Consider the following 14,325-nt stretch of genomic DNA (forward strand, 5'->3'; position numbering starts at 1 on the left):
AAATGTTAAAAAATATCTCCTATGCGGTGAACGCCTTAACAGAAAAAAATAAAAATAAAAACCGCGTGATTCACCATTTTTTTTGTCACCTTGTCCCCCCCAAAAATAGGATAGGACTGTTCTAATATGGGCCGGACGTTCCATAAAATGTTTTATGCACGCGGCTTTTTTGGTGTTTTATCGCAATACTTTTCTATGGTATCGGAATCAAATCTAAATTTTTGTATCGTGACAACCCTTCCATTTTTTGGGTGGATCCGTGTTTTGCAGAGCGCAAATTACACACAGTCATGTGCATGAGCCCTAACACAAACAAGAAGGCAAACACCTTATCTAAAGTAAACTGACACACTAATGTATAGTATCATCACGTATAGACTTAAAAGCCTGCTGCTTGTTTTGGAACAATGAGTACCTCAGACAGCTACACTAACATAAATGAAAAAAATATATATAAAAAAAATTGTGGTTTGAAGAAAAAAAAAAGCCTGTGCGCTGAACGGGTTAATATGGCGGATTACAGAACTCAGTGCGGATTACAGAACACACGTCTATAGAAGGTGAGGAACAAACAGGCGCGCTGCAGGCAGACACCCGCTACTACACAGAGCGACCGCACTGCGCAGACTCAGAACAAACACACACAGGAGCTGCGGCTCCACCAATCAGGACCGAGTTATGCTTCCAGTCATGTGACCGGTCAGGCGGCGGTGACGTCAGCAGAGGGCATTCAGCTGCTTCTGCAGTGATGAGGAAGGTGAGGTGCAGCCCGTGTGGTGACATGTATTGTGTGTGGGCACCTGTCTGAGCTCCCGGCATGCACTGCTAGTCCCTAATATTAGGAGAGTGCTGTATTACATATACTGCTGTCTACAGCAATGACTAAGTTACCAGCCTGGTGCAGGCTACCTGATACTTATTGCTAGCCTATGACATGCTAGTTGCACTTGTCCACCACATGCCTGTTGTATCCGTGTGCCCAAAGCTGGCGCTACCCTTCAGTTGTCTTGCCTACATGTTTCTTCTCTTGTTACAGGTGCTGCAGAGTGAGATTATAATGGAGCCTGTCTTTTATAAACTTGGAGCATTACATTTGCAGCATTTTTCTAATACGTGATGGCGGTAGGTTTCTACTTAAAGAGGACCTTTCACTTTTTTTTTTTTTGTTAAACGAAGTTTACATGCGGGGTAGGCGGCACTGATGCTGCTAGAACTGTGCCCCCGTTCTGTTTTTGCGCCATGTATGCTAATAGATAGCATCGGTACAGGGAGGAGGAGATGCCAACACTTCTCAGTAGCGCGGTCCAATCGCAGCGGACCACTTACCAGCCAGGGAGAAAAAAACAGCTCACCTTCTCCCTGGCGGTGACGCTCTCCGCTGCGATTGGACCGCGCTACAGCCTGGGAGACGCCCACTGAGAAACCCTGGCGTCTTCACCTCCTCCCTGTACTGATGCTATTATCGGGGGCAGCCGCGGGGTGTTTGGAAAAAAAAAAAAGTTATAGTAGCATCAGCGGAGCAAACACCGCTTGTAAAGGTACTTCGTTATCCTTTCTCTCAAAAACCCCCCACAGGTAATATACTTACCCCGCTCCCAGCACCGTTCCTGGTTTCCGCTCCGCAGCTTCTCCTTGTGGACCTCCTGGTGTCGGGGGGGGGGGGAGCAGGGAATGGCAGACAGGGACGAGCCTCCCTAGCATCGCGTTTGACGTTAGGGAGGCTCTTCCCCCGCCTGCCATTGGCTGCTCCCCCCACACCGGATGTTTTCATCCGTGTACAGGGAAAAGCTGCAGAGCGGGAACCAGGAATGGAGCTGGGTAAGTATATTACCTGTGAGGGGCCCGGCACATGGGGGGGTTGAGAAATTAGATAACCCCTTTAACAAAAAAAACAGTGGAAGGTCCTCTTTAAACGGGTTAGACGACCAGGGGAAAAAAGTGTTTGAGGTTGTTCACTTTCTCCTCCAATCTCTGAAACAACATAGACTGATATGTAATGGCATAAGAGACTTTAAACAAACCATGGCTTCCATAGTTTCTCACGATGGCAGCTGCATCCTCTACTGCGCAGGCTTTGAAAGTGCTCAGTGCAGATACAAGACAGACATTCTCAGCAGCTGCCGCCATTTTGGGAGGTGATTTGTTTACTTAGGGTACCCATGGGCATCAGGGGGTGGGGTGGGCTTTACCATATGGGCTAGGGTAAGCCGTGAAGCGATTTAGCGTTTCCTATGCCATCCTACATAGCGGCCGTGACAACATGGCAGAACAGCCGAGGCTTACTTCACACGAGCGATACGGATTGTGTCAGGATCTGTTCAGGGAAAGTGATGGTTTTGCACACAAGTTGAATCCGTTTTGTCTGCAATTGTGCTCAGTGTGCGCGTTTTTTCCATCCAAATTGTATCCGAATTACGTGCCTTTTTTTTACTCATGTGGTGCGGCCGGACCCCTAAAATGTCACTGATAGGGCTTTATCTCCTTGTTAGGCCTCTTTCACACAAACAATGTGGATTGTGTCAGGATGCGTTCAGTGAAACTCGCACCATCAGTTCAGTCAGTTTTGTCTGCGATTGCATTCAGTTTTTAAAAAAAAATTCGCGCGGATGCTTGCGTTTCTCACTGAAGCCCATTCACTTCTATGGGGCCAGAGCTGCGTGAAAACGCAGAATATAGAAAATGCTGCGATTCTCACACAACGCAGAACCAGGGTGGATTTGATTTAAATCACGATTTAAGTCACGATTTAAATCGCTAGTCAGTAAGGCTTGATTTAAATCATAGTTTTCTACATAAAGACTCATTCTTGCTGGTATAACTTATAATATACAAGTAGATGAAGATTTTTACAATAACAACTTTTCATATTAGTTTGATTAGGTTGATTCTGCATTCATAGGTTTGTAGAAGTTAGGATTAAGGTATTTTTCTCAACTCTGTTCATATTATAACATTTTTGCTGTGAAGAAGAGGCATGTGATCTCTGCTGAGTCAAATTCAGTTTTGAGAACTGCAAAAGTAAACCAAGCATCTGTGATAATAGACGGTGGAGGTGCAGTAGACATCGCATATCTAGATTTTAGTAAGGCTTTTGACACTGTCCCACATAGAAGACTTATCAATAAACTGCAGTCATTGAGCATGGACTCCCATATTGTTGAGTGGATTAGGCAGTGGCTGAGTGACAGACAACAGAGGGTTGTAGTCAATGGAGAACATTCAAAACAAGGTCATGTTACCAGTGGGGTTCCACAGGGATCTGTACTGGGACCGATTTTGTTTAATATCTTCATAAGTGATATTGCAAAAGGCCTCGCTGGTAAGGTTTGTCTTTTTGCTGATGACACAAAGATAGGTAACAGGGTTGATGTTCCTGGAGGGAAACGCCAAATGGAAAAGGATTTAGGAAAACTAGAAGAATGGTCAGAACTCTGGAAACTGAAATTTAATGTGGATAAGTGCAAGATAATGCACCTGGGGCGTAAAAACCCAAGGGCAGAATATAGAATATTTGACACAGTCCTGACCTCAGTATCTGAGGAAAGGGATTTAGGAGTAATTATTTCAGAAGACTTAAAGGTGGGAAGACAATGTAATAGAGCAGCACGAAATGCCAGCAGAATGCTTGGATGTATAGGGAGAGGTATAAGCAGTAGAAAGAGTGAAGTGCTTATGCCGCTGTACAGAACACTGGTGAGACCTCACTTGGAGTATTGTGCGCAGTACTGGAGGCCATATCTCCAGAAGGATATAGATACTCTAGAGAGAGTTCAGAGAAGAGCTACTAAACTAGTACATGGATTGCAGGATAAAACTTACCAGGAAAGGTTAAAGGACCTTAATATGTATAGCTTGGAAGAAAGAAGAGACAGAGGGGATATGATAGAAACTTTTAAATACATAAAGGGAATCAACTCGGTAAAGGAAGAGAGCATATTTAAAAGAAGAAAAACTACCACAAGAGGACACAGTTTTAAATTAGAGGGGCAAAGGTTTAAAAGTAATATAAGGAAGTATTACTTTACTGAGAGTAGTGGATGCATGGAATAGCCTTCCTGCAGAAGTGGTAGCTGCAAATACAGTGAAGGGGTTTAAGCATGCATGGGATAGGCATAAGGCCATCCTTCATATAAGATAGGGCCAGGGGCTATCCATAGTATTCAGTATATTGGGCAGACTAGATGGGCCAAATGGTTCTTATCTGCCGACACATTCTATGTTTCTATGTTTCTATGTAATATCTTGTAGGCAGAGAAACTGCCTAATAATCTTACCAAAACCTCTGGAAGAGCATGACATTGTGAATGGATTAATGGAATTTATTTACCAAAAAATTTTACATATACAGCCTTATTCTACATAATTAAAAAACTAATCTTTATTTCATGATGGAATAACCTTTGGATGGTAATATATTTTCCTCAAAAAGCATTTTATATGAAAAAAATCTGATTTAAATCCAAAAAATCCTTTTTTTTTTTTAAACCATTGATTTTTATCCACCCTGCGCAGAACTGATGCGTGAAAAAAAAAATGAATGGGTCAGAATTCAGTGCAGGTGCTATGCGTTCACGTTACGCATTGCACCCGCGCGGAAAACTCGCTCATGTAAAAGGGGCCTTATAGAGATCAGTGGGGGAATCGGCACTCAGACCTCACCAATCTCATACCTTTCATATGTTTCTTTTACATATGAAAAAAAAATTCAACGTTCAGTGATGCTGTAAGACTAAAGTTACATGTGTGGTGCTTTTTTTGTTTTTTCTGTACTGGATCCGGCTTATGATGGACGCCAATCGCATCTGAGAGACCCCATTGATTATAATGGGGTCCAATTAGTTTTCGTTTCTGCTGGACAAAATATTGCTGCATGCTATAGTATGGTGCTCTGCTTTTCTGCCAGAATCTGCAATGGAACCTCCGCCACAGATGTGAAACTTGCCTAACCCTTTAGCACACTGTGTGGGGACACAATACTTCTCAGTGTATTGGTACATTTCCAGGAGGACTAAGAGGAACTTTACAATCCAGACTTTTAAGAAAACATTCTCCAAAAGTTGTTTAATGGATTATATGTGGGTTAAAACAGACATGAGAGCAGAGAGGCCCTCCATAACTATTCCTGTCGAGCAGGACATCCTTATTGTACAAGATTCGCCGAGCACTCACCTCCTGATAATTAATCAGCTCCCTGTTTATTTACTGCAGTAATATGACAGGTGTTGGGATGTATTAATCATAGCCCGGCACAAACAAGGCCGCCCTCACCTCCATAATTAATAGAGCACGGGCCTTCGCTTTGTGTGCTAATAAAGAGAAGTGGAGACACTTAGCGACTTTCATGTCTTCACAAAGCCAGTTAATGAGCAGCAAAGGCGTCTTTCTGTTATTTCCTGCGCAGGCAGTGCGCTCTTCTGCAGCCGCTGAACTAGAACTCCCTGATAATATTATAGTTATGTACAGTACAGACCAAAAGTTTGGACACACCTTCTCATTCAAAGAGTTTTCTTCATTTTCATGACTATGAAAATTGTAGATTCACACTGAAGGCATCAAAACTATGAATTAACACATGTGGAATTATATACATAACAAACAAGTGTGAAACAACTGAAAATATGTCATATTCTAGGTTCTTCAAAGTAGCCACCTTTTGCTTTGATTACTACTTTGCACACTCTTGGCATTGTCTTGATGAGCTTCAAGAGGTAGTCCCCTGAAATGGTTTTCACTTCACAGGTGTGCCCTGTCAGGTTTAATAAGTGGGATTGCTTGCCTTATAAATGGGGTTGGGACCATCAGTTGCGTTGAGGAGAAGTCAGGTGGATACACAGATGATAGTCCTAGTGAATAGACTGTTAGAATTTGTATTATGGCAAGAAAAAAGCAGCTAAGTAAAGAAAAACGAGTGGCCATCATTACTTTAAGAAATGAAGGTCAGTCAGTCAGCCGAAAAATTGGGAAAACTTTGAAAGTAAGGGCTATTTGACCATGAAGGAGAGTGATAGGGTGCTGCGCCAGATGACCTGGCCTCCACAGTCACTGGACCTGAACCCAATCGAGATGGTTTGGGGTGAGCTGGACCGCAGAGTGAAGGCAAAAGGGCCAACAAGTGCTAAGCATCTCTGGGAACTCCTTCGAGACTGTTGGAAGACCATTTCAGGGGACTACCTCTTGAAGCTCATCAAGAGAATGCCAAGAGTGTGCAAAGCAGTAATCAAAGCAAAAGGTGGCTACTTTGAAGAACCTAGAATATGACATATTTTCAGTTGTTTCACACTTGTTTGTTATGTATATAATTCCATATGTGTTAATTCATAGTTTTGATTCCTTCATAGTCATGAAAATAAAGAAAACTCTTTGAATGAGAAGGTGTGTCCAAACTTTTGGTCTGTACTGTAGATAGTACAGTTGAAAAAAACGACACAAGACCATCATGTTCAACCAAGGAATGGGTGGGGAATTTTAGGAAAGGGGAGTGACACCCAGACTTCTACCCATTTTCATAAGCAGTAGTGTTCTTTAACTTTAGGCTGTTCAGGAGCAGGGCAGCCTGCCGGATCCTCTACTCCACCGCTGGATCACCATTGATGAGTTTCTCGTGGTGATCTAGCCAACTTCCGGCATAAATGTCGGCCAGACAAAAACTGTTGCGGGCTGCGGTTTCTGTCTGGCCTAAACCGGACATTTATGCCGGAAATCGGCTGGACCACTGCCAGAGCTCATTGCAATCAATGGGGATCCGGTGACAAAGTAGAGAATCCGGCAGGCTGGTCTGTGCCGGAACAGCCTGCCAGGTCTCCAAACGGAAATGTAAACGAGGCCTAAATCTTCTTTTTTTTTTTTTTAAAGGGAGTCTGTCGTCAACATTTCACCTTTGTAACCCTTTCCATAGGTTTCTAGCATCCTTACAGTTAATAAAAACGTTACCTTTAGCATCAATCCTGGACTTATAAAACCGTCAAAAAATATCTTTGTAGCATATGCAAATGAGGGTTCGCAAGTGCCCAGGGGCGGCGTTATACCCGTAGGTGCCCTGCTAGCTCAGCCTTTTCTTCGCTTCCCCCCGCCCGCCCATCCTTTCCTTCTGACCGCCTATCTACTAACTTGTTGTTTCGGCGAGATCCCGCACCTGCGCACTCAGTCCGGCGCATGCGCACTGCGATGCCCATTCCTTGTACAGCATCACAGTAATTAATGCGCATGCGCCGATGGACCGCCTCCTTTGTGGTGTTTTCGCGCCGTTAGCCGGCGCATGCGCAATAGTTACTGTGATGCCGTACAAGGAATGGGCATCGCAGTGCGCATGCGCCGGCCGACGGACTGAGCGCGCAGGCGCGGGATCTCGGTGAAACAACAAGTTAGTAGATAGGCGGTCAGAGGGAAAGGGCGGGCGGGGGGAAGCGAAGAAAAGGCTGAGCTAGCAGGGCACCTACGAGGGTAACGCCGCCCCTGGGCACTTGCGAGCCCTCATTTGTATATGCTACAAAGATGGTTTTTGCCGGTTTTATAAGTCCAGGATTGATGCTAAAGATAACGTTTTTATTAACTGTAAGGATGCTAGAAACCTATGGAAAGGGTTACAAAGGTGAAATGTTGATGACAGACTCCCTTTAACTGTGCATTGAAGTGAATGGGGCCGAGTGTGATACCAAGTACAGCCGCTATACAATGTACGGTGCTGTGCTTGGTAAGCTGCGAGAAGGCCGCAGTGCTCACAGGAGTGCCGGTGCCTTCTCAAACAGCTGATAGTCAGGGGTCCCGGATGTCGGACCCCCACCGATCAGATACTGATGACCTCTCCTGAAAATAGGTAATCAGTATCAAAATCTCTGAAAACCCCTTTAATCATGTTCCCCCTTAGACCTCTCTTCTCAAGACTAAATAAATGTAATTATTTTAGTCTTTCCTTATAACTAAGACCCTCCATGCCCCTTATCAGTTTAGTCGCTCTCCTTTGTACCTTTTCCAGCTCCAGGGCATCCTTTCTATGGACTGGTGCACAGAGGTGAGCGATATATACCAGATGAGGCCGCACCAACGCTTTGTAAAGCGATAAGATTACATCCCTGCCTTGCAAGTTCATTCCTCGTTTAATACAATATAGTATCCTGGTAGCCTTGAAAGCAGCTGATTGACATTGTATACTGTCATTTAGTCTATGATCTACAAGGACACCCAAATCCTTCTCTACAAGTGAGTCTCCCAGTTCTACTCCCCCTGGGCGGGGTCAGCAACCTCTGGCACTCCAGCTGTTGTGAAACTACAACTCCAAAGCATGCTTTATTAACTTCTATGAGTAGCTAAGCAAGAATGCATGCTGGGAGTTGTAGTTTCACCACAGCTGGAATACTGAAGATTGCCCATTCCTGCCCTAGGACATATGATGCACGTAGATTATTAGTACCCAGATGTATAATTTTACATTCATTCACACTGAACTTCATTTGCCCAGTGGATGCCCAAAGTCAGCTGCTAGTTCATGGACATCTTCCATAGACTACACAGAGCTACATAGCATGGTGTCATCTGCAAAAATATTACTCTCATCCTCGATATCATTAATAAATATGTAAGTATTAGTGGACCATTCAGAATAGCAATAATTGACCACAACTCTCTGGACACAGTCCCTCAGCCAGTTTTTAATCCAAGTATACTTTCCAAGCCAATAGACCTTATTTTACCTAATAAACATCTATGAGGGACAGTATCAAAAGCCTTTGCAAAGTCCAGAAACGCTACATCCACAGCCTCCCCTCTGTCCAGGCTTCTACTCACCTCCTCATAAAAACAAATCAGGTTAGTCTGACAACTTCTGTCCTTGGTAAACCCATGCTGGTTATTACTTATGATATTATTAGCAGTCACATACTCATGTGTATAGTCCCTCAAACATTTTTCCCACAGCAGATATCGGTGAGGAGTAGGGCTGAAACGATTACTTGATTGTATCGGGTAATTCGACACAAAAAAATCCTCGATGCAATTTTTTTGCATCGAGGATTCGTTTGTGTCATGTGACCATGGAGCGGGAGTGAAGCGCTTGCTATTACTTTCCGCTCCATGGTCACCCGCCGGCCCGTACCGCGCTGCACTGGATCCTGACACATCGTCAGGTCATAGTGCACGTAAGCGCACACTATGACCCAACGCTGTGTGACTTCAGGATCCAGTGCAGCGCGCAGAGAAGATGGAGGAGCTGTGGAGCAGTGTCCCTACAGGAAAGGTAAGTATTTTATTTCACTGGCGTTGGGGACATCGCTAGGAGGGGTAGCTGGTGGCACTAGGGGGGGCAAGCTGTAAGTATTTTATTTCACTGGCGTTGGGGACATGGCTAGGAGGGGCAAGCTGGTGACCCTGGGGGGCAAACTGATGGCACTTGGTGGAACCTGATGGTGGGGGGGGGGGGGGGAGTGGGTTTTTTTAAAGAAAAACATTATTTTAATTAGCTTTTTGTGATTAGAGTACTCGATTAATCGATAGAATACTCGATTACAAAAATAGTTGATAGCTGCAGCCCTAGTGAGGAGGACTATTTCTTTATATGGAGTGATTCATGAAGCCGCTCTGGGCAGGCGGTGGTCTCCATTGAAAAGAGTGGATCCGTCAGATGACTCCAAACCTTTACTGTAAGCTCACAAGAGCTTACAATCTGTGGGGAGGGGGTAATTGTCATTATTTTCTGCCTGGAGATCAAATATAAATTATTTATAATATTTTATATTAAGAATCAAATTATCAGTTGTTTTTTGTCTCTCACGTGGCTATTGAGATTTTAGTCAAATTGGGAGTGTTTATTGGAAAATTGAAGGAGTTGTCCAGGTTTATGGCCACTTTTTTATTTTAATTTTAGGATGATTTACGAAGTGGCAGAAGATCAGTCAGAAGGTCTGATATCATATATGGGAATACTGAGATTTATCATACCTAATGGCAGAAAGAGCAGAGCAGTTCCTCAGCCAGCACGCTCTGTCCCTGGCACTGGTTCTGATTAATCTTCTGCACTGTGAGTAAGGTAATTATAAAAAGTGTGTCCATAATAAATCATTTCAATAGAGTTAGCTCTTGTGGCTAGGGGAAAAGTTTTTTTAATGGGACAACCTCTCTAAGGTGGCACTTTCATAAATTGAGGGGGGGGGGGGGGGGGATCATTATCTGCAGTTCTTGGGCTTGACTCAAATGATAGTAGTGACAATGCACAATCTTTGGGATTGGAATGTCGATATCAATCCAGTGTTTTGAAGACACCAGTAAGTGTTTGGAGCCATCAGTCACCTGTCTTCAGTCTGTTCTGTCAGCTGAAGGACCATCTCCATATACTATATTAGGGAAGTTTGAGTTAATATGGAAGGGGTGACCTCTCTTCAGGTCCCTCCTCTTCTGGTGAGAGTTTAGATTGGTTTTAAAGAGCATCTCTTGCTCTGAAGGACCTGCTCTGTCCTACATTACACAGACCAGACCATTTAGGTGAATGGGCACTGTGTAATGCTTAATTTCTCCAGTGGTGGCGCTGCAGATAAATTGAACCCTCACTTCCCAGTTTGCCCCACAGATTACAGCTGTGCTCATCTTAAGGCATCATGCACACGACCATCTTTGTTTTGCACTCCGCAAAGCATGGATACTGGCCGTGTGCGGCTGCACTTTTCCGTTCTGCATGTCCCTAACTATTGTTGCTTATTCTTGCTTATCTTTTTTGCGGAGCCGCGGAACGGACATACGGATGTGGACAGCACACTGTTTGCTGTCCGCATCTTTTGCACCCCATATAAATTAATGGGTCCGCATCTGATCCTCCAAAAAATGCGGATCGGATATGGACAGAAATACTGTTGTGTGCATGAGGACTGATGTTAAAGGGGTTATCCCACAATCCCGTGCTGCCGGAGTTCCTCTCGTTGTCTGATTTTGGAGCATGGAAGAGGAAGGGTATTCTGAGATTAGGCCACCTGCTGGAAGATAAAAATTTAATGTCCTTTGCCAGGTTACAAGAAGTATATGAGTTGCCCAAGACCCACTTTTATAAGTACCTTCAGGTGAGACACGCATACAACTCCACATTTAGGGGTCCAACTGTGGTGGCAGGGAGGGATATTGCATTGCACCAGATTCTGTCCAAAGGGGCGAAGAGAGGTATGATCTCCTGTATATACAAGCTACTGCTCGATAAGTTTTTACTATTACATCCGCTGGCGGCTAGGGGTAAGTGGGAAAAAGATGTAGGCGAATTAACAGATGACCAATGGTCTGACATACTGGAGGCGATACCTCTCTCTTCCTTGAGTGAAGGACGTAAACTCTCGCAGCTGTTTATAGTCCACAGGGTCTACAAGACACCGTTTTTTTTGTTCCGCATAGGTTTTAGACCTACGGCTGAATGTCCAAGGTGCTCTGTGGAATCTGCGGACTTGATGCACATGATGTGGACGTGCGAGAAGCTAGGGAGATACTGGGAAATGGTAACTCAGACTATACAGGATGCATATGAGGTACGGATACCGCCTGATCCTAGAGTGTGTGTGTTGGGTTATGTCTCTGAATTGGCCACAGGTCAGGTACATAAAACAGCAATAGGTAGAGTGCTATATGTTGCTAGAAAGTTAATTGCCTTACATTGGATACAGACAGCGCCGCCTACCTTAGGCGAATTCTTAGGTACAGTTGATACGATGTTAAGTTATGAGCGAGTGGTGTACCAGAAGCGTGGATGCTCATCAAAATTTGAGAAACTATGGGAACCATGGCTGTCGTTTCGACGTCTGAATAGAAATGTTTAATATTGTTTCTTTGCAATTTTTGTGATAAATTGGGGGGGATGGGTGGAAATTTGAGTGCTAGTTAATGTTTGGTAACCTGTCTGCTGTAAGCCTTATGTAAGATATATCTGTGTATTATATCTGCTTATGATCTGTACAAACAGTGTATTTACGTTGAAAATGCTCAATAAAAAAAGATCTGATTAAAAAAAAAAAAAGGGGTTATCCCATGATTAATGTAAAAAATGAAAATCAGACATCATACAGTACATGACAATCTCTTTCTAACAAAGCTAGAACCAGCCGTGTACATCACATGGATCCAGAGATGCAGATCAGGGGGCGTGTCCGTGCTCTCCCTATCACAGCTCAGGGGGCGTGTCCGTGCTCTCCCTATCACAGCTCAGGAGGCAGTTGAAGGATGAAATGGAGCATGTGCGGCCATCTCAGTGAGCAGGACAAAGAAACAAGAACAAACAGCAGGTGGCGCTATACAGATACATTTTATAGAATAACTCAGTGGCTATACAATTTTTTTTATTACATGCTGTTACAAAAGTATTCATATCCAGGTGCTGGTTTGAAAACTGTAGAATATTTTTCATAGTACAACCCCTTTAAGGGACTCTTTTAACAAGTAGGGATTGTCCTACATGCTGCAGGTTCACATACGTTCTACAGTTTTTCTTTTATTTTCCAGAATATGTATTCCTAAAAACATCTGAATCCCAGAGGGCTGCTCGTCTTCGGGCTTTGTGATATTTACTACGTGTTGCTTTTTTGCCTGGTGATTAGTACACAGAATATTCACTTCTCTCTCTTGTCTTGCAGACATGATATTGGTAAAGAAAGCCCACAACACATTGCTGCGCGTCCTTCTCTTCCCTGCTGTTTCCTCCAGGCGTCCTCGTCCCGACGCCTCTGAAGTCTTGACCCAGCACCTCCTGCAGCGGGACCTACCACACTGGACTTCTTTTTGTGTCAAGTACAGCACTGTTAACAATGACCAGTTTGGCTTATCAAACTTCAACTGGGAAGTGAATGGCACAAATTACCATATCCTCCGAACGGGCTGTTTCCCATTCATTAAATATCACTGCTCCCGTGCTGCCCCCCAGGACCTGCATCTTCACAACCACTTCTTTACCACACTAAAAGCCATAAATCTAGGTAAGTGATGGAGAGATGCTGTAATTACACCCCACACACTCCATCCTGCCTCCCACCCAAGGCTTATTAAATATTTAGCTTTATAAAGGCCATCAATTGTCTTTTCAAACAGAATATGTGGAGCGTGGCTTCCTGTGGCTGCTTATCCATATGGCTGGGATTAATTACTTTGCTTTATTATCGCAGCTTATTAAAATCTCCCTTGCTGCCGTTGGTTAGAACAGCCCATTATGTTAGCGGGTTATTATGGGTTTCATATTAATCGCATTATTATCTCTCTGGCTGCCTTTCATTAGTAAAGCTGCAGAACGCGTCTAACATAAATAAGTAAAATAAAGTTGTCCCTTCATTGCTAGCACAATAACGGGGAAGCCTGAGATGATGGGACGTGAATGCAGAGCAGTGCAGGGGAAGGTAATGACCGCGCCACTTCTCCTTCTGATTGGTTCTGTGTGTGCTCGGCAGGGATCCCCACTCTAATGTATGGCCTAGGATCTTGGCTGTTTGCCCGAGTTACCGAGACGGTTCCTACCAGCTGTGGACCGGTGACCATCTACTTTCTGATCAAGGAGGACAAAGGAGCCATGTTTTGAGATCAGGACCATCTTCTGCTAAGTGTGACTTATCTCTCCTCCTATCGTTACTGTCATTCGAGTCAGTGTTGGCTCCTTATGAATAGCGCTTCTCAAATCCAGGTTGCGTTCAGTCACTGTCTTATATAATTTATTGGTTACCAATGGACCCGTAAGTAACTTTGGATTATATTTGAACTGAAAGCAGGGATTAAATGAACCCTAAGAGATGACATTGTGTTCTTGATTGTATAGACAGCAAATATGCATACACAGTAGGGCAAGTTTACCAAAGTTGTACATCCGTTATCTGGTGTACAAAAGTCGAAATGGCATTTTGCACAAAAAAAAAAAAAATGCAACTTTTTACAATCCTACTTTTTAAAAAGTGGGTCTAGCTTAGTGGAAGGGGTGGGCCATCTTGGCCTGACAGATTTACAATAATTTGTGCCATAAAACCGGTGTAAATTATAACTGAAACCTGTTTGCAGTTTGGGGCACATGGACAGCACAGGATGCAACAAGAGCAGCCGTCAGTGGAATTAACCCTATTACACCAGATACAGGGCTGATCCAGCTGATTAAAATGATACCGGTCATTTGTAGTGTTCCCCAGAAAAATACTTTTATTGTTTATGGAAGTGAGGACTTTAGTGCACCAAGGGGTGGGTCCTAGCTAGGGGTGGGCGATATAAACTATATACGATATTATCGACACCAATTTGGGCAAAGATATAGATTTTAGCTATATCCCCATATCGCGATAGATGACCACGGAGCGGTAGTGAATTGAAGAAGCTTCTCACTCACCGCTCCGTGGCCTC

The 14,325-nt window shown here is 43.9% G+C and overlaps 1 protein-coding gene across 5 annotated transcripts; it reads left to right on the forward strand.

Annotated features, from left to right (window-relative positions):
* Window positions 1–671: 671 nt before the first annotated feature.
* On the forward strand, window positions 672–13,734 carry C1H15orf61 (chromosome 1 C15orf61 homolog). Of its 5 annotated transcripts, XM_040414308.1 has the most exons (4): window positions 728–757; window positions 9,857–10,009; window positions 12,591–12,929; window positions 13,395–13,734. In XM_040414308.1, exons 2-4 carry the CDS (start codon window positions 9,934–9,936, stop codon window positions 13,520–13,522), a joined length of 543 nt encoding a protein of 180 aa, XP_040270242.1. In that variant the 5' UTR covers window positions 728–757; window positions 9,857–9,933; the 3' UTR covers window positions 13,523–13,734. The 5 variants fall into 5 exon arrangements, with proteins under 5 accessions (XP_040270243.1, XP_040270242.1, XP_040270247.1 ...); XM_040414309.1 differs by lacking the exon at window positions 9,857–10,009 and having other exon boundaries at window positions 672–757; XM_040414313.1 differs by lacking the exons at window positions 728–757; window positions 9,857–10,009 and adding an exon at window positions 1,055–1,122.
* The last annotated feature ends 591 nt before the right edge of the window (window positions 13,735–14,325 follow it).

The sequence above is a fragment of the Bufo bufo genome, chromosome 1 (genome assembly GCF_905171765.1).
Source record: "Bufo bufo chromosome 1, aBufBuf1.1, whole genome shotgun sequence".
Classification (NCBI taxonomy): Eukaryota; Metazoa; Chordata; class Amphibia; order Anura; family Bufonidae; genus Bufo; species Bufo bufo.